At 33.7% G+C, this 24,273-nt stretch overlaps 1 protein-coding gene across 1 annotated transcript; it reads right to left on the bottom strand.

The window, feature by feature from the left end:
- Positions 1 to 13,919: 13,919 nt before the first annotated feature.
- LOC146942714 (uncharacterized) lies at positions 13,920 to 15,431 on the bottom strand. The gene has a single exon (XM_085756748.1). It carries the CDS (start codon positions 14,932 to 14,934, stop codon positions 13,924 to 13,926), a length of 1,011 nt encoding a protein of 336 aa, XP_085612874.1. The 5' UTR covers positions 14,935 to 15,431; the 3' UTR covers positions 13,920 to 13,923.
- Between the last annotated feature and the right edge of the window lie 8,842 nt (positions 15,432 to 24,273).

Here is a 24,273-nt window from a genome sequence, read left to right as displayed (position 1 = left end):
ACCACGTCGCTAATGACAACCCACCTCAGCAAAAAAACTTAATTAGGACCAAAAGTCAAATGATTAATATTTGCAGTGGCGGATTGGAAGGATTAGTAACTTCAGAGACGAAAATTCAAATGACCTATATTTGCAGGGACGAAAAACTGATAAGTGTTTAAAAGTGATATATTTCATATAGGAGTTTAGGCATTTTAGTGACTTGTTTTGCAAGATTCTCTATGGAAAACTCCAAATATTGTGTAAATATGTCATTTATGCTTTTGAGCCTTATTCTACCCTTTTTGTGCAGGAAAATACAAGCAAGGAGCAAGAAACGTCAAAGTTCAAAGTCATACACCATTAGCGTGTCCTACGCTATTAGCGTGATGAAGAAATGCCCAAGGTCAGAGAGATACGCCAATGGCGCACCTGGGGCGTGGATCTGTAGCACTCTTGAAGAGTACGCTATTAGCGTATACTCAGCTATTAGCGTACAGGCTCCAGGGAGCTACGCCATTAGCGCACCTGGAGCGAAGCTGGTCATGAAGAAACACGCTATTAGCGTGGGTTACGCTATTAGCGTAAAAGCTCCAGGGGGATACGCCATTAGCGTAGCTGGAGCGTAGAAGCAGGGCAAGGCCAACATGGCACAAGCCCATTGGCCAGATTATAGGCCGACATACCACGCCATTAGCGTAATCTGCGCTATTAGCGTAAGTACAAAAACACAGGCCTTTTAAATAGCATTTTTACCTCTCTTTTAGGTCATTCACTATTCCATTGATATTTTTATACATTCTAAGATAGAGGTCAGAGCTATTTCCAAGAGAGAAACACAAAGCAAGGTGTTTAGGAGTAGATTCAACTCAAGATCACTTTGGACACGAATGATCTTGACATAGAATCTTCATCTTTCCTTCATCCTTTGCATAGTATACATGTCTATGTGTAGCTATCATCTTCTTTGTAGTATTGAGGTAACAAACAAGCTATTATGTAATCTTTTGATCTTTTAATATATTAGGTTCTAGCTTAATGATTCAATATTGTTGTTATTCTTGCTTTTAATGCTTTCAAAGAGATTCAAGATGATTTGGACACAAACTCTTGAATCTAGAACTAGAATAACAATCTATCTTATGTTATATCACTCTTGACAAGTTTGTAAACCGTTGATAATTACTTTTAATCAAGATTTTAATGCTTTCGGATACTTAATCAGGCTGGACACGGTCGATTAAGTTATCCGATCGACTTTGTTATCGTTTAAGGGATTTGGACACGAATGTTTAAACGCTAACTTAGAAATAACGATGTCACTTTGGACACGAAGGATGTTGTAGAAATGATTGTAATAATATTGGTTATAAAGCTAGAGTCTATTAATCGATCGAGAGATTGCTACTGTTATGCTTGCTCGTTATCTTATACCGCAAGCGAAATAGTTCGATCTCCTCTCGTTTTTACTTTTATGTCATCTATGGATATAGTGTTACAAACAAACATTTTATAAATGATACCTTAACGTGAAAGATTGTGAAAACGCTTATGATATAACGCAACTCCCTGTGGAAAACGATCCTATATATACTCACGTGTACATAGTTATATGACATGTACAAATTCTACGTCAAAAACCTATTTAAGCCTTATTGTTATAATAAATATGAACATTTTAAATTTGTTTTATACTCCCTCCGTCCCATATTATATGACCTAGTTGACCCTGTCACGTATGCCAATGCACAATTTTGAACTTGAATATCTTTAATAATCTATTAGAAAAAAAGTATGAAAATTTGATATTTTGAAAAAATTCATCGTGACGAATCCAATAAGATCTTATATGCTATATTTTGTATTTATATATTAATAGAAAAATGAGCTCAAAGCATGTTATATGCATAGCATACTTTTTAAAATTAGGTCATTTAAAACGGGACGGAGGGAGTAACCTCTATAGAAAAATATATTTAATTTGGTTACCAACAACTACTAAAATTATTGAAAATAATGGATTTAGAGGAGGAGATGAGAAGGCAACCGCTAGATTTGGAAAGTCTGCTTGAGATACTCTCTCCGTCCCTTAATGTAACCACCCATTTGATTTTATTTTTGTCCCTAAATGTAACCCCCTTTTCAAATTACTAGATGCATTTATTACTTTTTTCCTAAACATACCCCTAATTAATAATTCTAACTTGTCTTGAAATATGAATAGTCAAATTTAATACACATACAAACAAAGGACAATTTAGTAATATTAATACACATAACAGACACATTAATTACACTGACAACTTTTCTTAAGAAATGTGAAAAATGCAAAGGGGGGTTACATTAAGGGACGGAGGGAGTAATAGATATGTCATGGTTTTCAAGACATCCTCGATAAAGTGGTTGGAAGAAAGTTTTGCCCTACTTCTCTTTCCACTTCACTGACCCGATTGGGGACCAACCTCATTGCTTTCCAAGTTCTCTTTTTGTCCAAAACCATCTAATTGTTTGCTCAATTTTCTCTTCAAAAAATCGAAGAGGTTTAATGTTGTTGATAAACAGAGATCTTGGGTTTGATCTTGTGTTTTTTATGGAGCTTGTTGGTTCTAATTATTGGGAGCTCCACGGAAGATCATGAGTTATCACAGGGGTCTTTATTAAGGGGATTTTTTTATATGTTTCATTTTTTAATAGTAGCTTTAGGTCTTTGCAGTATAATCACGTAGGTGGGTCGATCTAAACAAATTTAACGACTCTCTGTCAAAATGAGTTGCAAATTTAAAGACTATCAAAATGTTAGGGTTGTGTTTCATTTATAGTATACGACAATACTTTGTTTATCATAGAGGCTAGTGTGGAGAACTTGTGGTCAATTATGGTGATTCTTTGCTACTTCGATCTTTTTTCAGATTTGCAATTTTATTACACAAAAAGTTCAACTACTTGGATGATCGTCAAGGGACCCCTTTTTGGACATGATAGTGTTTAATTTTGCACCATATAAGGTAAGACTTTTCCCTTTGTAATATGTGGGTCTTTCAATTGAGGAAAATCGTTAAAGGTTATAAACGTGGGAGTTGTTGCTCAAAACCCTTGACAAGACGCTAGGGCCTTTGAGCAACAAATTGTTTGTCTTTTGGGTGTAGGAATTGTTCTCCTTGACTTTGTGCTCAACAATTTATTCCTATTTTTTTTTAATCTTTTGTTCATAAAGATGTTAGTCAAGGTTCATAAACCTATATCATGGATTAAAAGGCGATTTTGTTGGGGGTGCATTTAAAGGAGATCTTAGAATGTAGCATATGTGGATTTTCAATCTCGTTCTTTTGGAAAATAGATCTAGAGAGAATCCTCATTGGTTATAAGGCCGGAGATTCTAATCTCTAGATATGGTAATCAAGTTACGACATCTCCTCATGGTAGTTGTCCTTGCCATATTTTCATGTTTTCTCCGTTTGGTGGAAATTATTATTATTGTAAGGGTTTATGGTGGATTTTGATTATGGTTGGTTCCTATTAGGGAATGGTTTAAATTTATATACATTTTTTTGGTATGGTACATGGGTTAGGGAGACACTAAAGTGTGGTTGGTTTCTCAAAAAATTTCTTTAGCTAGATTAACAAAATTCTTTGATTGGTAAAACATGTCATTAGGTAAGGTAGAGGTGGTCTTGAGACATTAACCAACGATGTCATTTTTTTGTTAAGGAAGGGGAATTGATGTCATATTCGGGGGTCTAGTTAGATTATGTATCCATGTCTAACCACAAATTCTTGGTCTTTGGGTGAAAGATGCCAACAGTCAATATTCTATCCACTGAGACTGTCGTTATCTACTAAGGTTCCTACAGTGTCGGACCATCACCATTTGAGCTGCAAATTACAATTGACGTTATTGACTTCTCATGACAATCATTGCTTAATAAGGCTATGGCTTGTTGGAATCTCTTGCTTGGTAAGGAAAACCTCAATATACTGAAAAGGAAAATGCTATTTATCTAGAAAAATAGCATCAAGAATTTTTCAAGACACATGTGGCAAGTTTTAATTGCATGATTTATTTGTCCACTTCCTATTTTTTAGCCACACCTCCTTGAATTGTGGCAAATAGTGCATTGTGATTTGCTACTCTTTATTCTTGAAGAATTCTTGATGTTTTTTTTTCTTGATAAATAGCATTGCTCTACTGAAAATAGATGTTTGTTATGTGGCTCGTTAATTTTAAGGAGTTAAAAAGTCATTTGTTTTTTGTTTGCAACCTTGCTCTTAGTATTTGGTGTAGTGTGTTCGGGGATTTTGGGTAGAAGCTAGTTGTTCTATCAAACGTTCATCCTGTTATCGATTTTGTGCTCTTTTGAGTTTTGGCAAAGGTTGGCATTCAATAGCATGGGTGATCTAAACGTTGTATAATCATGTTATGTTCTTCAATAAGGGGGTCATATGTGAGCAAATAATGAACTATGTCGATTTTTTTTCTTCTTCTTAAAAATGGTGGTTTGACGAGGCTTATAGGTTTTCATGGTCTTTTTTCGAGTCGAATGTCAGATCTACTTATGTGTTAATTAAATATTTACCGTGCTTTTATTTATATTTTTTACTTATTTGCTTATCTAGGTCTTCTCCTATGTTTTTTTTTTTTTTTGCCATTTCATTTGTTGTGGTTCCTATTTCCTTTATTTGGTTTTGCTTTTTGGTGGCTTATGTCACTTTGTTGAATTGAGTTGGAATACTCACTATACGTTATTTCAATTCAAATAAAACTAAACTCAATTTTTTTTATGAGCTTAATACTGAAGCTTACACATAGGGATGGGAATAGGCTAGGCCAAGCTAGGCTTTGTAAGGCCTAAGTCTAGCCTGTCATATTTTTCTAAAGCCCAAGTCTGGCCTGCGGCCTGTCATAGGCCTACTTTTTAGGCCTGAGCCTAGCCTTCTGAAAGGCCTGCTAGCCTGTTTAAAAGCCTATATTTTATGAACATCTTTAAATAAGCAATGTGATCTAAGTTTAAATGGACTAACAAACTAATAGTTCAATTAGATTAAACTCTATTTTGATAATCAACATGAGGTTTTAGGGAATTCGACTATATATTGTATCATATTTATATTCTAGTTTATAATAATACATTTATATATGCAAAAAAATAATGTAAACTAATAAAACTTAAATTATTGAACAAGTTTACAAATTTATATTTTAATTCAAAGTACAAAATATAATATGATGATAAATAATATTATTCATATTACTTAAATAGGCCTGCCTAATAGGTTTAAGAGGCTTTTTGAGAGGTCTATGACCTGACCTTTTAAGCTAAATAGACTTTAAAAAAAGCTTAGGTCTTTTCTATTTTAGAAAAAAGTTTTGTCTGGCCTGGCCTGTCGTAGGCTAGACCGTAGGCCCCTGTAGGCCGGTCTGGCCTATTCTCATCCCTACTTACACATACAATTCATATCCCAACATATCCCAATGTCTATGAAACTTTTTTTTTAGAAAGTATGAAACTTTTAATCATGCAAATTATATTTACGGGACAAACTAAAATCATTTCATTAAACAAATTCTATATGTATCTATGGCAAATAATTAACACTCAAATTATTTATAAGATTATTTCATACAAATGTTTTACTTGTTATTTTTTCTATTATTGTAGATCTACATCAAAAGAAAATTACACTTCACTTGATTAGTTAATTATATAGAATTCATGAACTCATGGAGATGGAGATGTAGTTGCTACTTGTTGGCTAGTTTATGAACGGGATGAAACAAGTTTCAGTACGACAGTGCTGGTGGTGAGGAGATGTTTGACAGGATAGCAACTTTTTTTTATTTTAAGGAAGGACTGCATACTTACATTATGTTTTTTTTTTGTCAATATCTTGTTAGTAAATTCATGGTTATTCAAAAAATTGTCATACACTCAAATTAAGAGTCTTTTTAATGATTTAATTTTTATGCATCTTATTTTACGTATGCATCTAATTAAATTTAAATCATGTCACATAATTATTTATGAAGATATTTCAAAAACTACATATAAAAGTGGCACTATCGTAGATTTAATTAGATACTACATGTGTAAAAAAGCTTTGCATCATTAAACGAGTGAATAAAAATAGGAATTTATATATGGTTTTTTTTTGGCACATTAATTTGAGGATTTTCTTCTTTTAAGTCGCTTTTTTTATGTTGCCAATACATAGTCTTATACGCACACGAAAAGAAAAAGTGTAGTGGCTCAAGATGAAACCTGAAATCTAACATAAAATGTCCTAAGAGACAATCCACTAAATTGTAACATTTAGAACTTATTTCAAGTCATTGTTTTAAGCATATATTCTTACTTCTTTTTATCCCATTGTTCCACATATTATGAGTTAGTTCAGAGAACAATACATGAATAAAAATATAATTTTTTTTTTTTTACACGGAAGCATTACAAAATCACCTTTCAATAGCATAGCATGTGAAAAAGAAGTTAGAATAGTTAAAAAAAATGAGAGTACAATTAGTACTGTGTAAGTATCACAAAAAATAAAATTAATACCTTATTAATATTATAGAACAACCTTTTAATCTTAATTTAGTCCAGCTTTTGAACAAGTGATTGTGAGCCATCTTTGTAGTTCTTCGTAGAAGTTGGGTAAAATGTTCTTATAATGATGTAGGATTTTGACCTTATTAATATTAATCCTATGTATATGTGTCAATTAATTGTTGAAGTGTCTTAAACAAAACCAACAAAATTGCTCCCTCGGTTTTAAAACGATTGATTTTGTTTGACTACATGTACTTTATATAACATACTTTAACCATATTTTTTTAATAATATAATAAGATAAATTGTAGCATATAAGACTTTGTTGATTTATTTCGATAAATATTTTAAAATAAATTTTTTGCTAATATGTAATTAAAGATATTATTTCCAAAAAAATATAATTAAAAATATTAAAAGTCAAAATTATAGATTGATATATGTGATGTGAGACAATAAACTAGGTCAGTAATCAATCAATATTGAAATTTGAAACACCATTTAGTAGAAATAAAAAATTTGAGTTGTTTAAGAGTTGCATAATTGTTTACCATTGAACTAATATGAATTACATACGTATGACCTAGCATTTTGGGCCACCAATCAGTGGTCTATAAAATCTAAAATGAATTATTTACAAAATAAACCATTAAAGATTCTCTTACAACATTCATGTCCAAACGACTCATTTGTATTGTAACAAAAAAACGACTCGTTTGTATTATTATTTTTCTTGGTACGGATTCGTTTAGACTCTTTTATTGATCTGCATAACAGATTTGAGAATTAGAGGCTTGGGTCTCTATACTTGATTTTCCTAACTACTATTGATCCTGATCGATGAATCATCAGATAAAAATATGAAGCACTTGTGGTACACCATTTGAAAATTAGTACTCTCGCCCAGATCCAACTTTATAACTATTATTTCATTTCTAAAGTGTCAATGGAAAAACTCACACACATTATGAGAAGTTGGATACTACAGGTTCTAAACCCACACCACCCATGATATCTCTGCAGTCTTTTTTTTTTTTTTGAGGGAAGTCTCTGCAGTCTTTTTATACTCATGGTATTACTTGTTAACCAGAAGATTATTATAAATCCATACATTCACTTAGAAGAAATTAATAAGCATACAAGATTACCCTAGAAAGAAATGTCTGGGAAAGGTTCTTTCTGAATATTTCTAATTCTAATTAAATTTTTGAGGTAATGATATTTGAAGTTGAACAACCATTTTTTGACAATTTGTGACAACATTCTCTCTTATATTTATATTATGTTTTTACTTTCTCTCTCTATTGTTTTAGTTTTTGTGCAAAGACCTCGTTTTCTTTGTAAAATTTTGATTATCTTAAAAATTGTCATATAAATTAATATTCAAATAACACAAATCTATTTGAAATGTAGGTATTGGCACAAAAAGTAAAGCAATGAAAAGAGAATAAAAATACAATGAAAGTATGAAAAAATTATAACAAAATATAGTGGTATAAACATCATTTATCTAAATGTTTTTATTTTTGATGGAGCAAATTCTAACTTCTCTAATCACATTGTTTTAAGGATGAAATCAATAAATTCAATGATTTTATTTTTATCATTTAGTTTGACCGGAGAAAGGGAAACAAATAAAGGGGGATCGATAACCCATGGATATAGCAAAGAAATCTGATCTTATGAATTTTCATTGTCTGTCATGTCGTTTTCATGTCGTTAATAATTCACAAGCCTCTTATCAGATGAATTTCCAGTTTGTACCAGAAAAGCTGAGGAATAGGAGGACCCTTGTTTTTTTTTTTTTTTTTTTTTTTTTTTTTTTTTTTATAATTTGGGACATCGCTACTTTTGTAAGTTGTAAAACAAACTTTTTTGCCAAAGAAGATACATATTCCAATTGAAATGATGCTTAAGTATAAAGACACCCCTCCTATCTTAAAAGTTTAATTAGTGTGTACAATTGTATTACACATGTATTTAATAAGGGTGTTGTCATATATTTTCATTGGGTTATGTTAACAAGTGTTCTAAAGGTATTTGTTAAGAAATCAAAAGAGAAAATATATTATTTGTAAATTTTATGTAGAAAATGTTTCCTTTTAAAATTTCAATATAATGAATGCACATTTTCCAAATAAAAGTTTCGTCTTTGGGTACTTTGTTAGCATTTCCCATTTTCATATTCATGAAGTAATTAATATGACAACAACATATTATTAGATGTATGTGTAAAACAACTGTACACCGATAGTATATACAAATTAAATTAATATCTTAAATGTACACAAAAAGTTAAATTTATTTGATTTAAATTTGAATCGAATATATTTAATTTTTTGTTTATATTAAAACAGTATTTGGATTTTATTATATCATTTATACTTTTTTTTAAGAATATCACTTGTACTTGTATTCTATCTTTTTTGTTGACCTTCCAATTAAAGAGGAAAATGATTTTACTAACTCAAAATTCGACTGAAAGATAAGTAAATATTCATTCCACCCAATTAAAATATATGCAAGTTGAACCCTGGACACCACCAAAAAAAAAGTCTTATGATAATTTTTTTTCTTCTTTTGCACTTAACCTGAGTTTCTTTTTATGAGTTTTTTTTTTTTTTTACCAAAAGCCTTGTAGTTTTTGGAGGTCTTATTTATTTTCCTTGTTAGATATTGTCGTTTCTAAATAAAAATTGCATCAAAATATCTATGGTTCTTCCAACATCTTGTTATGAACATTATCCGCTACATAGGATGTAAGTTGAAAACGATTCAACACATGCTTTGGCATATGGTGATTTTGAGTATATTTAGTCGGCGAATGGAATGGCGATGAATAACATTAACGATTCAAAGATTGGACGTACTTATGAGGAGATTTCAATGCTATATTAACAAATAGAGAAAGAAAAGGAACAATGTCTCACAACCGCAACCAGGAAATGGAGGAGTTTGCTGAATTCATAAAAGATATGGAGCTGATAGATGTCCCTGTACTGGGGAAAAAATTTACTTGGTTTAGTTCAGATGGAAAGTCAAAAAGCAGATTGGACAGATTTCTTATCACGGAGGGAATCATTGAAGAGTGGGGAGTGACAAATCAATGGGTTGGTGATAGAGATATCTCTGATCATTGTCCGATATGGTTGGATTGCAACGTTGAAAATTGGGGCCCTAAACCATTCCGCTTCAACAATTGTTGGCTTGATGATAATAGGTTCAGTCCGTTCGTGAAAGAATGTTGGAATTCGTTTGATGTGAATGGAAAGAAAGCTTATGTTATTAAGGAAAAAATGAAATTACTAAAAGAGAAGCTTAGAGTGTGGAACAAAGAGGTGTTCGGATGGGTTGATTTATCAATTGATAACACTGTCAAAGGACTGAATGAACTTGATAGTATGGTGGGGGAGGGGGCTGTACCTGATATACAACAGAGGAAAGAATTACAAGCTCAATTTTGGCAGCAAGTTAGACACAAAGAAAGCTTAATTAGACAAAAATCAAGGCATAAATGGATCTTGGAGGGGGACGCCAACACAAGATTTTTTCACGCGAGTCTACAACAAAGAAGGAGAAAGAATCAACTGGTTTCATTCAAGAAAGGAGATACATGGGTGGAAGGCGTTGAGAATGTGAAGAGGTAAAAATCCACTTTTCGGATCTGTTTGCAGAAAAAGAATTTAACAGACCAGTTTTGAGTGGAGTACCATTCAAATCCATCTCTGAAGAAGACAATGAATTTTTGCTGGCTCCATTTTCTGAGGAGGAGATAAAGGAAGTAATCTGGAACAGCGATGGCAACAAAAGTCCTGGCCCTGACGGCTTCAATTTCAATTTTATCAAAAAAGAATGGGATTTATTGAAACAAGACGTGTCATCATTCATTGGAGAATTCCATCAAAATGCAATTCTGCCAAAAGGAATCACAACATCTTTCTTGGCGCTGATCCCAAAGAACAATCATCCTCAAACCCTCTCTGAATACAGGTCAATCTGCTTAATTGGTAGCCTTTACAAGATACTATCCAAAATACTTGCTGCTCGACTGAAGCAGGTGCTGGGAAAAGTCATTTCGCCTTGCCAAACAGCATTCATTCCAGGCAGACAAATTTTAGATGGAGTGGTTATGCTGAATGAGTTAATTGATCTAATTAAGAAAAGGCAAGATAAGTGCATGTTTCTAAAGGTAGATTTCGAAAAAGCATTTGATTCTGTCAGTTGGAAATATCTGGAATATATGCTCAATCGGATGGGGTTCCATGAGAAATGGATTAAATGGATGAGGGCTTGCGTCTTCTCAAGCTCAATGTCGGTTCTGGTGAATGGAAGCCCGACAGAAGATTTTGAGGTGAGCAAAGGATTAAGGCAAGGAGACCTGCTTTCTCCATTCTTGTTTATTATAGCTACTGAAGGTCTCACAGGTCTTGTAAATAATGCCATCCGAAGTGGTTGTTTTAAAGGTTATATGGTGAGTAATGATCAACAATGTAACACCCCGTTTTTCCCAACTTAAAAATTTCATTTAAATCAGAGTATTTTAAATCATAACGGAATGTCACATACTTCTTGAAAATCATAAAATGGATAATAAGAATTATCTCTCAATATTTAACATCAAAAATCTAAAATCATGCAGCGGAAAATAGTTCAACATACTAAAAGTCTTGGCACGCAGGCCTCATCTGAAATCTTATAATTTTAGTTCGACATTTATTCATAAAAAGTTCATAAAGACACGTAAGGAACAGAAGTAAAAGCAAGCCCCCATCCCGTTACGTATCAGAGCACCTAGACAAAATGTGAGGAGTCCACTCACGTACGCCTCTAGTCTTTTTTTACCTGCAAGTTACCCATATGAAGGGCAACATTTTCAAGCAGAAGGGGTGAGATTTCACAGTCAATAAATTAAGCATGTAATTCATTAAAATGCATTTAGCAACATAAAACATTATTAACATAACAAACATTTATCATTTAGCATATTATCATTACATAATCAAATACCATCATCATATATCATCATCATTAAATATCATGTTCAACTTAACACTTGACTCGACAACACGACTCAACTTGACAATGCAACTCTTATCAACTTAACAACTTAACAACTTTAAACCATCGTGAAACTTCTTGATATGCAAATGCATGTGGTACCAATCAGCAACGTAAATGAGCGTAATTAGGCTCTCGACATGTGAGCACAAAGGCTGCCGGGCCTAAAGCCCCCAACTTTAATGAGCACAAAGGCTGCCGGGCCTAAAGCCCCCAACTTTAATGAGCACAAAGGCTGCCGGGCCTAAAGCCCCCAACTTTAATGAGCACAAAGGCTGCCGGGCCTAAAGCCCCCAACTTTAATGAGCACAAGGGCTGCCGGGCCTAAAGCCCCCAACTTTAATGAGCACAAAGGCTGCCGGGCCTAAAGCCCCCAACTTTAATGAGTATGCAATGGACTCAACTCCTACAACTTAGACATCTTGAACTTCTTAAACAACTTATATCCAATAATTTGGACAACTTCTTACGACTTCACAACTTAGACCGACACTTACAACTTATGACATTAATGGTCAACAGCATCAAACGATAAACATCAACATCTTAAACATCGCATCAACTTAAGCATCATAAATAACACATTTTTAAATCACACATCTTCCAAATAACACATCTTTATATAAGACCTTTCTTTGAATCACACATAGTCAAATAATTCATCAATTACACTTTGTTAAATAAAGCACACAAAGAACAGTTCTAGATCCTCTATTAATATTATAGTATTAAAGTAACAACAACCTTGACACTTCCTTTTAATATAATAAAACTTATACTCTAAGCTTTACTACTCAAGAGATCAAATGAACCAAATACACTCATTATTTAGCTAATATAGTAGTAATCCTTCACATATCAACGTACGTGTTTGTGATATGTTCACAATCTAGATGAAAAATTGATATCTTAAAAGCAAGCCAAACTGAATTATCTAGATTCATGGACGCAAAATTTAGTCAGGATATGATCCATAAAATTATGCAAAGGAGAACAATATTTGGAAACTAAAACCGAAAGCAAGGATGTCCAATGCCTAAAGAATCAATAACGTGCAATTAAGAGAGACTAGTTGAAATCAATTTATTAAACTAATTCAAATCATGTAAAGGTCACATGGAAGCCAATTGAAACACACATATAGGCATAGAAAAAAATTGTTTAAAACCCTTATCTTTTCAATTTAAGTTATATAAAAAAAACGAACCAAAAATACTTAACTTACTAGAGTTTCATGTTATAACCAAAAAGGGTAGTCTTGAATTTAATACCATTAGCATATGCACTATTGCCTACTAGGTTATCCTTTTGATCAATTATTTCACATGCTGGATTTGCGATGGAACAAAAAAAACATACGATCTCCATCAAGCCGGTTAAGTGTACAACAAAAACATAAGATCGAATTCAATTACTAAAAACAAAATATAAGATGGAATTCATTCACATATTTCGGAAACCAACAAACGACTAAAAACAAACAGGATTCAGCGAACAAGAATCTAATAATTCTCAATCAGTTACTAATAAATCAAACATAACATAATCATGAATCACCGACGAATTTAGCACAAGAAAATAATGAATTTAGAGACAAGAATATATCAAAATCACAGCAATAAAATTAGAACACGAATTTAACATGAATTTATCAATAGATCGTAAACAAAAATGGAAAACAAATGCCCTTCACTACACATATGTTCATACAACCCTTATGGTGAATAGAGACTCCCCCATACATCAATTCAGCAGTTTTCCATCATCTAATCATCAATTCTCACTCAAACTCTAATTTCTCATAATCTCACAAACTCATCCTAAAACATGTTAGATGCAATCTAATGATCTACAGACTTAATATTAGTGAAAGATAGTCTCACCCTTACCTGGTAATTGAAGAAAATCGATAGTCTCCTCTTGTTCTTCTCTCTTTCTGACTTTTTCTCCCTTTTATCTAAAAACGTACGTTCTGCCTAAAAACTTTTCTCAATCTAACTCCTTCTATTTATAACCTCACTCTAATTTCTCTTTACACCTCTAAAAATGCTCTTTTCACATCACAGCCCAAATTCTAATATTTTTATTTTATTTTCATATCTTATTTTATTTAATAATAAAATAAGTCACACCAACATTATAACTTCACAAAATCACATACTTCACATCAATCTTGAAAATCACACAATTTACCTATAAATCATGTAAACTACTTAAATTCATAAATCATATAAATCATATAAATATATGTTAAAACTCATCAAAATAGTTAAATAATTACGACGGGCGTTACAACTCTCCCCAACTTAAAGAATTTTCGTCCTCGAAAATTTACCTCAGATCAACGATTCTCACTCTCCGTCTGAGTACCAGATAAAGCAAACACTTTCCCTCTGGTCTGAGCCTTCTTCGGATTCTTGCATTGAGACCCAATATGACCCTCTTCATTGCAGTTAAAGCACACAACGTCTCCATGCTTACACTCTGCAAGTGTATGTCCTTTACTACCACAACGAAAGCATCGTTTAATATCCTTAGTGCAAACATTACTCTTATGGCCTTTCTCGCCGCAAGTGAAACAAACAATCTCCGCACCAGCATCTTTCTTATTTGACCTTCTTTCATCATTAGCTCTTCCTTTTCCTTTGTCAGCAGGAGCACTGTAAGGCTTTGGACGACTTTGCTGGCCCTTACCCCTCTTCTCACTCATAATCTTATAATGAGCTTTGCTATCATCTTCATAGATTCTGCATCTGCTCACCAAAGCAGAAAAGTCACGGATCTGTTGGTAACCAATGGCTCGCTTAATATCAGCACGCAAACCATTCTCAAACTTGATACACTTAGAGAACTCAGCATTGTCCCCAGTATAGTGTGGATAGAACTGAGCCAGCTCCACAAACTTTGCAGCATACTCTGTCACCGACATGTTTCCTTGCTTCAGCTCAAGGAACTCGATCTCTTTTCTTCCGCGAACATCTTCAGGAAAATATCTGTTTAGGAACTCTCTCTTAAACACAGCCCAAGTAATAACTGCATCATCCTGCTCTAGGGTAGGTTGGAGGCTCACCCACCAGTCATCAGCTTCCTCAGCCAGCATATGCGTTCCAAAACGCACCTTCTGATCATCAGTACATTGCATAACTCTGAAAATTCTTTCAAGCTCTTTGAGCCACGTCTGTGCTCCATCAGGGTCGTACCTTCCTTTGAAAGTAGGAGGATGATTTCTCAGAAAGGTCTCCAACATTCTCACATCAGCATTCGCACCAGCACCAGCATTTGGATGTTGTCCCACAGCTTGGGCTACAACTTCCAAAGCAGCAGCAATCGCAGCATCATTTCTTCCAGCCATTCTAGTCCTCTTATAACAGATAAAATTCGCAGCCTCCAGGTCTCTTCTCTGCACAACACACAACAATTAGAATAACATAATAATGGTATTCCAACTGCTAAAGACACAACTCGACTCACTACTTGGCCGGACGGACCGACCTGCTCTGATACCAATTGTAACACCCCGTTTTTCCCAACTTAAAAATTTCATTTAAATCAGAGTATTTTAAATCATAACGGAATGTCACATACTTCTTGAAAATCATAAAATGGATAATAAGAATTATCTCTCAATATTTAACATCAAAAATCTAAAATCATGCAGCGGAAAATAGTTCAACATACTAAAAGTCTTGGCACGCAGGCCTCATCTGAAATCTTATAATTTTAGTTCGACATTTATTCATAAAAAGTTCATAAAGACACGTAAGGAACAGAAGTAAAAGCAAGCCCCCATCCCGTTACGTATCAGAGCACCTAGACAAAATGTGAGGAGTCCACTCACGTACGCCTCTAGTCTTTTTTTACCTGCAAGTTACCCATATGAAGGGCAACATTTTCAAGCAGAAGGGGTGAGATTTCACAGTCAATAAATTAAGCATGTAATTCATTAAAATGCATTTAGCAACATAAAACATTATTAACATAACAAACATTTATCATTTAGCATATTATCATTACATAATCAAATACCATCATCATATATCATCATCATTAAATATCATGTTCAACTTAACACTTGACTCGACAACACGACTCAACTTGACAATGCAACTCTTATCAACTTAACAACTTAACAACTTTAAACCATCGTGAAACTTCTTGATATGCAAATGCATGTGGTACCAATCAGCAACGTAAATGAGCGTAATTAGGCTCTCGACATGTGAGCACAAAGGCTGCCGGGCCTAAAGCCCCCAACTTTAATGAGCACAAAGGCTGCCGGGCCTAAAGCCCCCAACTTTAATGAGCACAAAGGCTGCCGGGCCTAAAGCCCCCAACTTTAATGAGCACAAGGGCTGCCGGGCCTAAAGCCCCCAACTTTAATGAGCACAAAGGCTGCCGGGCCTAAAGCCCCCAACTTTAATGAGCACAAGGGCTGCCGGGCCTAAAGCCCCCAACTTTAATGAGCACAAAGGCTGCCGGGCCTAAAGCCCCCAACTTTAATGAGTATGCAATGGACTCAACTCCTACAACTTAGACATCTTGAACTTCTTAAACAACTTATATCCAATAATTTGGACAACTTCTTACGACTTCACAACTTAGACCGACACTTACAACTTATGACATTAATGGTCAACAGCATCAAACGATAAACATCAACATCTTAAACATCACATCAACTTAAGCATCATAAATAACACATTTTTAAATCACACATCTTCCAAATAACACATCTTTATATAAGACCTTTCTTTGAATCACACATAGTCAAATAATTCATCAATTACACTTTGTTAAATAAAGCACACAAAGAACAGTTCTAGATCCTCTATTAATATTATAGTATTAAAGTAACAACAACCTTGACACTTCCTTTTAATATAATAAAACTTATACTCTAAGCTTTACTACTCAAGAGATCAAATGAACCAAATACACTCATTATTTAGCTAATATAGTAGTAATCCTTCACATATCAACGTACGTGTTTGTGATATGTTCACAATCTAGATGAAAAATTGATATCTTAAAAGCAAGCCAAACTGAATTATCTAGATTCATGGACGCAAAATTTAGTCAGGATATGATCCATAAAATTATGCAAAGGAGAACAATATTTGGAAACTAAAACCGAAAGCAAGGATGTCCAATGCCTAAAGAATCAATAACGTGCAATTAAGAGAGACTAGTTGAAATCAATTTATTAAACTAATTCAAATCATGTAAAGGTCACATGGAAGCCAATTGAAACACACATATAGGCATAGAAAAAAATTGTTTAAAACCCTTATCTTTTCAATTTAAGTTATATAAAAAAAACGAACCAAAAATACTTAACTTACTAGAGTTTCATGTTATAACCAAAAAGGGTAGTCTTGAATTTAATACCATTAGCATATGCACTATTGCCTACTAGGTTATCCTTTTGATCAATTATTTCACATGCTGGATTTGCGATGGAACAAAAAAAACATACGATCTCCATCAAGCCGGTTAAGTGTACAACAAAAACATAAGATCGAATTCAATTACTAAAAACAAAATATAAGATGGAATTCATTCACATATTTCGGAAACCAACAAACGACTAAAAACAAACAGGATTCAGCGAACAAGAATCTAATAATTCTCAATCAGTTACTAATAAATCAAACATAACATAATCATGAATCACCGACGAATTTAGCACAAGAAAATAATGAATTTAGAGACAAGAATATATCAAAATCACAGCAATAAAATTAGAACACGAATTTAACATGAATTTATCAATAGATCGTAAACAAAAATGGAAAACAAATGCCCTTCACTACACATATGTTCATACAACCCTTATGGTGAATAGAGACTCCCCCATACATCAATTCAGCAGTTTTCCATCATCTAATCATCAATTCTCACTCAAACTCTAATTTCTCATAATCTCACAAACTCATCCTAAAACATGTTAGATGCAATCTAATGATCTACAGACTTAATATTAGTGAAAGATAGTCTCACCCTTACCTGGTAATTGAAGAAAATCGATAGTCTCCTCTTGTTCTTCTCTCTTTCTGACTTTTTCTCCCTTTTATCTAAAAACGTACGTTCTGCCTAAAAACTTTTCTCAATCTAACTCCTTCTATTTATAACCTCACTCTAATTTCTCTTTACACCTCTAAAAATGCTCTTTTCACATCACAGCCCAAATTCTAATATTTTTATTTTATTTTCATATCTTATTTTATTTAATAATAAAATAAGTCACACCAACATTATAACTTCACAAAATCACATACTTCACATCAATCTTGAAAATCACACAATTTACCTATAAATCATGTAAACTACTTAAATTCATAAATCATATAAATATATGTTAAAACTCATCAAAATAGTTAAATAATTACGACGGGCGTTACAACTACACCATATATTACAATACGCAGATGATACCATACTTTTGGGTGAAGGTTCGTGGGAAAACTTATGGAGCTTGAAGTCGATTCTCAGAGGCTTTGAATTAGTATCAGGACTAAAAGTCAATTTCTACAAGAGCAAGTTGTATGGAACTAACCTTGAAGATCAATTCCTTAATGCTGCATCTGCCTTCCTCTCTTGCAGTGTTGATAAATTCCCGTTTCGCTTCCTTGGTCTACCTGTTGGGGCAAATCCGCGGCGTTGTGATACTTGGAAGCCGGTTGTAGATGCAATGAAAAAGAAGCTATCATCATGGAATGGGAGGAGTTTATCCGTGGGAGGCAGAGTAACTCTCATCAACTCAGTTTTAAGTAGTCTACCTCTATACTACTTCGCCTTCTTCAAAGCACCGAAAAAAATCCTGAATGAATTGATTAAAATACAAAGAATGTTCTTGTGGGGAGGGTGCTCAGAACAACATAAAACATGTTGGGTAAGTTGGAAACAAGTATGTCTGCCAAAGAATAAAGGTGGGTTAGGTGTCAAAGACTTGGAACTTTTCAATATTTCTCTTTTGAACAAATGGAAGTGGCGGTGTCTTATAGACAAAAATGCATTGTGGTATGATTTGTTAAAATTCAAATATGGTTCGTTAGCTCGTAAAGTACTCAGCCGTGATGGTCCTATGATAAGAAGAAAGGACTCGAATTGGTGGAAAGACATTTTACTTGCAGGCACAACAAACATGGCGAGCGAAGCATGGTTTCCAAACAACATTAAATGTAACTTGGGCAATGGATTGGAGATAGATTTTTGGAAGGACAAATGGTTAGGCAATGAACCATTCTGCAGTTTATTTCCATCAATTTATTTGTCTAGACCTGCAGAATCTTCAATGGTTGCGGACAATGGAATTTGGCAAAACACATCATGGAGGTGGAATTTGAGCTGGGCTGTCAATAATGATATAACAGTTGTGCAAGAATTAACAGATATGAAAGCAGTGCTACAAGGAATAACACCATCGAAGGAGTTTGCAGATTCGTGGAGTTGGATTCCAAACAAAATCACAGGTTTTTCAGTCAAAACATGTTATGAAATTCTGCAGAAGTCTGCATCTTCTTCTTCACCAGAAGTAAGCCAAAAGAAAGCGATTAACAAACTGTGGAAGAGTGGTGCCCCATCAAAGATCAACATGTTTGGGTGGAGACTTTTCTTGGACAGACTCCCAACCAAATCAACACTTATGCATCGAGGAATTCTCGATGATTCACAAAACGCTACTTGCGTATTCTGCTCAGAACATGTAGAATCAAGCTCTCATTTATTCTTTTCTTGTAGGCAATCTGCTGAGTTATGGAAAGAGATACATGAATGGATGGGAATCATTATTCATGAAGACATTGTTGGCATAGAACACTTTCTACAACATGGACAGCAGTTGAAGGGAAAGGCATACCGGAAAACTCGCTTCTTGATTTGGCTAGCTACAGTTTGGAACATTTGGCTGTTGAGGAATGCTATAATTTTCCATGGGGCTGTGGCTGATTTTAAAAATCTAAAGGCCAAAATCCAAGCTCTATCATGGAGTTGGCTAATTAGCAAGAGGGATATGGCATCTGATTCTGTATTCTCAAACTGGTTGGATAATCCTTTAGAACGCCTCTGTAGTCAATAATTATAACTTATTATGTAATGGGGTTAACTCCCCCTATCATCTTTGTATTGTTGTAATGGGTTAGAGTACCCCTTGTACTCCATTCAATATTACATCTCTTGCTTATAAAAAAAAAAACGATATGATCAAGAGAGATGCTATTTCTTGTCAAAAAAAAACAGAGAGATGCTATTTTTTTATTATAAAAATAAACGATATTTATTTATTTAAATTGATAGAGTATATTAATATAATACAAATCTAAACTTGTTAAAAACAAAAATGATGAATTTGCGAACAAAATAACAACATTTATGTTAATAACATAAAACGACAAAATACTTATGTCTACATGTATGATTATATTTAAATCTTCAGAATATTCATGTATTTGGATCTGTAACGTTGACGACACAAAACTCATTGATCAAATATGCACTTACACATAAAAATACATCACGAAAAAAAATACACTTGCGCTAACAACTATCTTGAAATTATAGTGAGATAAGTTTTAACGACGTCTAACAATTTTCTATGATTAAAATTAACTCTTTGGTATGTTTCATTTGTTTTGTTTGGGGACCGATTTATAAAAACATTTAAATCATATATATCATATACTATATATAAATCTTTAAAAAAAAAAATCCGTTTTTTCATAGAAAAGGGGATGGCAATCCGACGTTCGATTGAAGGTAAGTACAATCCACCAAAGAATTATTCGACTAGTAATCGAACTGAAGTTCTCTTAAACAATTTGTCATATGATGATTATGAAATGAGAAATGATAAACAAACACATAAGTTTAGACATAAAATTGACATCAATGGCATTATTGTAATCGTAATTAAAGTGCAAGGACAAAATCGTAATTTCGTCTCTCAATTTTCCAGTTTTCCAGCAGTAGGAACGCGTAACTCTCTTCTCTCCTTCATTGTTCTTCTTTCTGGTTCCCTGACTTCTCTCTCTCCTTGGTCTAGTTGCAGTGAAGGCGAAGGAAATGAGAGGTTCGATTGCGGTGGTGAAACAAGGTGGAAAGGATGACGATGAAGGAGGTTGTTGTTGTAGGAGACGGCGACGATGGTGAACAAGCTCGCTGGTGGTGGTGGTCAGATATGAAACTATCGAAGGAGGAGATGTGTGTGATGGTTGCTGGAGGCGGTGGTGGTCAGATCTGAGAGTATCGGAGGAGAAGAGACTATGACTGGCGAGTGCTCAGGCGGCGGCGGTGAGAACAATGATGACCGTGGTTGCGGTGGGTGAGATGGATCTTAGAAGAAGGTTGAGAGGTGGGGATATGAACGGAAATTGGAGCGATGACCGGAGAGAGGAGCAGCGGTTGGTTGGTGGTGGTGGGAGATGAAAGAAAGGAAGCAGTGGGGAGGGAGAGAAGAAAGAGAAAGAGGAAAAAGACAAATAAAAAACAAAAAAATACCGTATTCTAACATGGTGTCTGTATTGTGTTTGAAAATTTGTGTCCATTTATCATTCCTCTTATGAAATATTTCATATGCCATATGATGATCATGTAACATATTGTATAATTCCTTGCAACAACCTGATCGAGGGATCACATAGAGGTAACTTGACGTCATGGTTTGCCTTTTACTAATCAATTTCCTCCATGTCAACATATCAAGTTCATTCGGTAATTCATAAAAGTAGAAGTTCACGAATTTGTATAAAGATTTTATAGTAAAACCACCATTTCTACTTACATTATTTTCCATAATAAATTAAGCAACAACAACCATATTCATCTTCCTCTTCAAATTGTCCAATTCATCCACGTTCATCAACTTCTAAAAACGAAGCAATTTGAATGATGATCACTCTATAAGGTTTTTAATTAAGTGTAGGAACTTCTCTTAGGTTATTCATATTTCAACAACTAAATAAAACAGTTTTTTGTCAAGGTACATCTATGAATTTTTCTCTCTAGATGGATTGTAGCCCACCCCAACCCTAAAGTAGCTCTCCCTCCGTGTATAGTATATATCATTGTTTTTATTAAACGTAAGAGTCAAGGGAAATGATACTGAATATGGATGAAATATTATATGTGTCACTTTCAATTTTATGGAAAATCTACTTGGGTTGACTTGATGATGTTGACTTGAGATCTTGGAATGTGTTCTTCTCCAATGTCTAAATTCTACCCGAAGCCAATTTGAGTGGATTAGTTATTTTTTTATTATTATGAGCTATGTTATTTTTACAACAAAAATTGGACAACTAATGCAACACCATATATAACATTGTGAAGAACATGCAAATCGAAATTAGTAAACAAGTATTAAAAAATAACAAACAAGTTGTTGGTTGTATAAATGAGATGTTCAGGTATCATTCCTCTTTTATTATTTTGTGACTTTAGTCACTCAAACTTGTTTATTGAAGATGTAGATCCAACGCAGGTGATGGTATGCTTGGCCTTCATGGCGGCATCACCATCACATTTCAACTTTGGGGTTGCTCATCGCCTTTTGTATGTTTTTTTTCTCCGTCGTTGATTTTGTCTGATTATGTCGTTGCCAGTTGCTGTTTCTAGCTAATGTTTGTTCGGATCTGCCTGTTTCCAATCGATGTGGTAGAAAAGGCAGAGGAGGTTGCGACGCTACACAAAGCTGGAGCTTTTGGTTTTTGTCTTGCTTTATGGTTTGGTTTCTCATATCTAGTCCGCTGGAATCATGGTGTCGATGTGTTGTTGTGACGTCGGGTGTATTGTATGTGTGTCATTGTTAGTACTGTTGGTTTCCAACTGTTTTGGTAAATGTTTTTTATGTTTTGTTCTTGATCAGGGACTGATTAAGTGGTTTTAAAATGTGGGCGCTTTTTGTTACGGTCCTGTTTCAAAACCTAAAAGGGCCTGGTTGGTTTCAAAACTCGCAAGCGTCTCGTTCTGTTAACCCAATAAGGTATGGTTACTAACATATTTGACTCATTCCTCGATATGAGTTCTTACGCATCTGTTGGAGTGTTTGGTGGTCTAACCTCTTCGATTATTTGATGTTTCAGATCTGTTGAGATCTGCAGGTTTCAATGTGTCACACCTGTCTCCACTCGGGTATCATGTGGTTCTCTGTGTCATTTATTGATTGTTCTCATAACGGTAACGCTCGAAAGAGCTTTTAGCTTGTTGCTTTGTTCGAGCAGTTGACACTTGGATTCTGATTCCGTGTTGTCAGTCAGTTCATTCATCAGACATTCATTAATCTTTTTTTTTTGTAACTTGGTTCCATGCCCTTACGCGGGTTTGCTGGATTGGGCCCGTTATAAGTAGATTTGTGTTAGGATAGTTTAAGGTCTCGACGTATTCACCGTTTTGGGTTGTACCTGGGTCAGGTCTGATGTCCCCACAATCTTTCCATATCTTTATTTTTATTTAATATATTTTTTCTTTACCTTAAAAATGTATTTTATAGATAAATTGATGATTAAAATAAATTATTTAGATGCATGAAAAAAATGTTATGTAAGAGATGAGATAAAGTCACCAAAGATATACAATCTAAACCCTGTCTTTCTCAAGACTATATGCATCACTCACTCTCAATTTCAATGTAAATTGTCAATTTAATATTAATCAATTTTTTTCAATTACATCATCAAATTAATATTATATATGTATTTATTTTGATTAAATATATCTTTCACTCTACATTTTTCAAAATGATGAGTACATCATTTTAAAAAAAATATTATTAATAATAATATCTTTTTTATGTACACATTTTTTTGAATAAATATACTTTTTAAATTCATTTGTAATTGTCAGATTCCCTTATCATATAAAATAAATATCAATTTTTACTGCGAAACCGCGAAGGGAATTTTTAAATATCAATTTCCTGCGAATAAATATCAACTGCGGCGAATAAATATCAATTTTTAAATTAGTTAATCCAAAACCGCGAAGGAAATTGTTGAACTTCATATCTAGTAGAATAAAATTTTACTGCGAAATAAATCTGGAAAGTTAAGTCTACTTTGAAACATCTAAATATGAGAATGAAATTAATATGCATGAGATAACCAATATAAATATTGAACAAAACTAACAAAATATAAAGCAGTAAAAATCGAATTGAAATATGTTAACAAAATTAAGCCATTTTCGTTGGTATCCCGGTGAGAATTGATGAATAGTGTGAAGATTGTTAGTTTGTTACCAACCCAAAGGAAGAAGACAATTCTTCTTATTGATGATTATTTAAGAAGATGGCGAATCGTGTGAATATGAGAGGAAAAAAAATTGATGAGAGAAGAGGGATATGAAAAAAAGGGAAGTGAGGAAAGCATGTGCAAAGGTAGAGAGGAAACGGACACCAACCACAGTGTTGACTTTTGGACGAACATGGAAGAAACTAGCTAAATTAAAATGGAGTGATCTTAAGTCGTTACCACTATAAAATGTCTGTTTTACCCTTTATAGTTGTAAAAAATCAAAGTACAAAATAATTAGTTTAGGGGTAGTTTAATATTTGTTACCACTATAAAATGTCTGTTTTACCTTTTATAGTTGTAAAAAGTCGAAGTACAAAATAATTAGTTTAGGGGTAGTTTAATATTTTTAGTAGTCATTTGTATTCATATATATAGAGTAGATTTTCAAAACCTCGAGAAAAAAC

Source organism: Medicago sativa, chromosome 3 (assembly GCF_051527215.1).
Source record: "Medicago sativa cultivar Bolivia chromosome 3, Bolivia_mono, whole genome shotgun sequence".
Taxonomy (NCBI): domain Eukaryota; kingdom Viridiplantae; phylum Streptophyta; class Magnoliopsida; order Fabales; family Fabaceae; genus Medicago; species Medicago sativa.
This window is presented reverse-complemented; position numbering and strand designations above follow the sequence as displayed.

Excerpts from the sequence above, each read along its gene's own strand:
- LOC146942714 (XM_085756748.1), bottom strand. The coding sequence starts at position 14,934 with ATGGCTGGAAGAAATGATGCTGCGATTGCTGCTGCTTTGGAAGTTGTA.